The sequence below is a fragment of the Pagrus major genome, chromosome 18 (genome assembly GCF_040436345.1).
Source record: "Pagrus major chromosome 18, Pma_NU_1.0".
NCBI classification, from domain to species: Eukaryota; Metazoa; Chordata; class Actinopteri; order Spariformes; family Sparidae; genus Pagrus; species Pagrus major.
In genome coordinates, this window is record NC_133232.1 from 37,471,928 (window position 1) to 37,475,399 (window position 3,472).

A 3,472-nucleotide genomic window follows, 5' to 3' on the forward strand; every position below is an offset into this window, starting at 1 on the left:
TTAACGATATTGATTCACGAAACATGCGGAATTGTAATGTTTTACTACCAAGGAGGAACAAAGAGCCGGGCTATCCTCCTCTAATTGATCGGTAGTCGCGCTGAAATAATGTAATTAACTACAGTAAAGGCTTTGTGCGCGGAATGACTCCTCTGCGCACTTACCGAATCATTAACTACTAACTAAAAAAATGAAACTGCCTGAATCTACAAGCGCCAGAATGATGATTGATGTCGACAAAGCGCCTGCCCGCAAGAAAACAAGTCTGTCCAAATGTGGCTCTGAAGAAAGGGGAGCCTGCTTTCAACCTGATCAGAAACTTGGTTTTGAAGGGAGAGCGCCCCGCCCTCCTGGTCCTTATAACCAGAAAGCCTGTTTGCAGGACGCTCAAACATAACAGGAACACTGGAGACCACATCGACGTGCATGAACCAGTCCTGGAGACGAACTCTGGCTTCAAAGACTTTACGGATTACGCTGGTTGTTTCGCCTTTTTGACCGCAAGCAGAACGACCAGAAGTGGCCATGGATTTTCTCAATCACAACTATTTGAACGCGCGCAGCCCATATGACTATACTTTTAATTTCTGGAACGACTATCTCGGGCTGACGACGTTGGTTACGAAGAATAATAAGCTCAGCATGCCCCAGAACCCCAACTCCATCACCGAGTCCCTGAAAGCGACCCTGGGCTTGGACGATTCCCCGGCGTGTCCGTGCGTAATCGCGGGCGGCGTTGGAGAGAGCGGGCACATGGACTGCTGCTGCCCGTCCGGGAGCCCCCCGCCGGCCTCCATCCTGGACTTGAAGGAGCGTTTCTCGATACTGAGCCCCTTCCAGAACCAGCTCGGCGTCCAGCCTGAGCGAGAGGTGGGCTTCGGGGGGAGCTTCGCGGGGTTCGATCTGTTCGGCATGGAGAGGAAGATGCGCAAACCCGCTTCTCGGAGCAAGCAGGAGCCCAAAATCTGCGTCTTCTGCCGAAATAACGGAGCCCCTGAGGAGGTGTACGGCTCTCACGTCCTGAAGACTCCGGACGGGAGGGTCGTGTGCCCGATTCTGAGGGCTTATACCTGTCCCCTGTGCAGTGCCAACGGGGACAATGCCCACACGATAAAATACTGTCCACTGTCAAAAGACCAGCCATCCCAGCGACCATTGAAGGGAGGGAGGGCTGTGGGTGGTAAGAGGATGAAGATATTCTGAACACACATGACTATAAAGTAAATTGAATTGCACTGAACAATTTCCAGATGACTGTTTTGATTTCGGCTCTAGCCTTTATCCCAGTTTCATAAACATATTGATTTGATCTTTTCTTTTTCTCTCTAAGATCTCTTATATTTTTATAGTTCTTTTATCCACATAGAATAATTTTATGCTTTATACATTGGATTTATTTTTCTTGCTAGTTTGTAGTCATTTGAGCGTGTGCATATAAATACATGTATCAATAATCACAACAAAGTGTGAATACGTTTTAAGAAAAAAGTATTTTGGTCATGTAGGGAAACACACTGACATTGGCTAAAGGGGATGAATGTCATATTTCTACCAAGTATTTTTGTACGGTGAGCTAAGCTCGCCATGATTTTTTCTTTTCTCGTCTTAGAAAACCAAAGTTATGTTTGCCATTAAAGAAGCTCAAGAATGTGTCATTAATGAGTACTTGTGTCTGACTGGAGGAGCAACTCTTTGATCCCATCTGCCTGCCTAAAAAACTCCACAACATATTTTCCAACTTGCTCCCAAAGTTGACATTCAATCTGCCAGGCAGGAAGAAAAAAAAAAAAGGAAAAAAAAAAGACAATGTGGCCTCTGTTTAGAGCTCATATTCTCCGGGGAACATTATAATCAATTGTTGCCAAGTCAAACCTCTTTCTCCAATCCTATGTGATGAGATCTGCCTCCAGCAGTCAGAAATGAGAGATACATTTTCTTATGTTTACATTCCCAAATAAGGGCGACACACTGGATTTCTTTTCCCTGTCAGGTCTCTCTTTCTCTCTCGGTCTCTGGTGTTTTATTGTTTTGGTTCTGCCCTGACAGTGTTTTCACCAGAGAGCCTCTTCATGGGCAGGTCTGCTCTGTGACATCATGTGGAGCGAGTCCCATTTACCTTTCGCTCCCAGTGTGGGGCTGAAAAATAGCAAAATGAATGTTAGTCAGCAACAACATGTTATCCCGTTATTTCTTTTTCTGAAGAATCCCCCCAAAAAGATGCAAAAATGTCGTGAATGTATGATTGAAAGTGTGTCACTTGCAGGACTGCACATTTCTGACAGTTTTGTTTACCAAAGGAATACATTGCATTGCAGAAAGAAGAGAGATTTGCTGTATTGTATATAAAGTGATGTTTATTCAGTATTTTAACATTACAAGTGACTTCAGAGGGCGCTACCTCAACAGGATTTTGTACTTACATGTAAAATGTCAACAGCAGTTTATTGATATAGTGCTGCCATTTATAATAAGGGTTTTGATAGTATTTTTGATCTTTGTATAACATAATTGTATTTTCATTTTGTTGCATTTAACATGATGGAAGTGAATTTCCAAGAAGCTATAAGCATCGCTCACCAAAAGGTGATTGTCTGTAAATAATGATTATACCCATACTTTTGAAAGTTTAGTTGTTCGATGTGACATTCTTGAGAGTGTGGAGAGAGTGGATATTGCAAAAGGCTGACAAAAATGTGCCACTTTTAACAGAGGTTTTTTGATTAAATGAATAATAGAAAAAGAAACACTGTTGAACTTTGTTATTTATATTTTACCACGATTTTCCTGTATGCTGCTGTGCAGAATAACAACATATGAATCCACTAGAGAAATAAAAACTTATCAAGTATTTGGATCTATGTGGTCGTGTTCTTCAGTTGGTCCGTGAACCCAGTTTAAAGGAGCACTGTGAAGTTCTGGGGAAGAATTTTAATCAGAAGAGAAAAAAGCTTCACTGACTGATTCTTTGTGTCTAAACAGAATAAACAAACTGACCTTAAAGGACGACACAATTTATACTGTTTAACTTTGTTTATAGGTGGCGGACCCTGCCACCTTTCTAGCTTCAAACAGTGTTCTGGGACCTTATTTTCCTCTGAGAGCAGCTTGTTTTTTCAGTTATAGAAAAAATAAATATGTCTGAGTTTGTATTATTACCTCATTATTACTGGAAATTTTAAAAATCTGAGTTTGAATTTATTCTCTAAAACTACATAGTGCTCCTTTAAGCAGAATCGTTTGCAGGAGTCTAAAATGATGCGATTTAGTGATTTGAAAATGAGACACGTCTACGGGAATGTGCTTTCTCTAATTGGCCTGCTAACTGACTAACTCACACACTGTTGAGCCCTCGTGCACACAACAACACATCCAGCAGAGAAAAACGTCCCTTTAACCTTTTGCTTTTGGACAAACTCGAAGTGATCTGCTGCTCTGGCATCTAAAAGATTTGTCTCTGAAGGACAAACACAGT

At 42.0% G+C, this 3,472-nt stretch overlaps 1 protein-coding gene across 1 annotated transcript; it reads left to right on the forward strand.

Annotated features, from left to right (window-relative positions):
• The first annotated feature begins 451 nt into the window (after nt 1-451).
• On the forward strand, nt 452-1,655 carry nanos1 (nanos homolog 1). The gene has a single exon (XM_073487132.1). It carries the CDS (start codon nt 526-528, stop codon nt 1,201-1,203), a length of 678 nt encoding a protein of 225 aa, XP_073343233.1. The 5' UTR covers nt 452-525; the 3' UTR covers nt 1,204-1,655.
• The last annotated feature ends 1,817 nt before the right edge of the window (nt 1,656-3,472 follow it).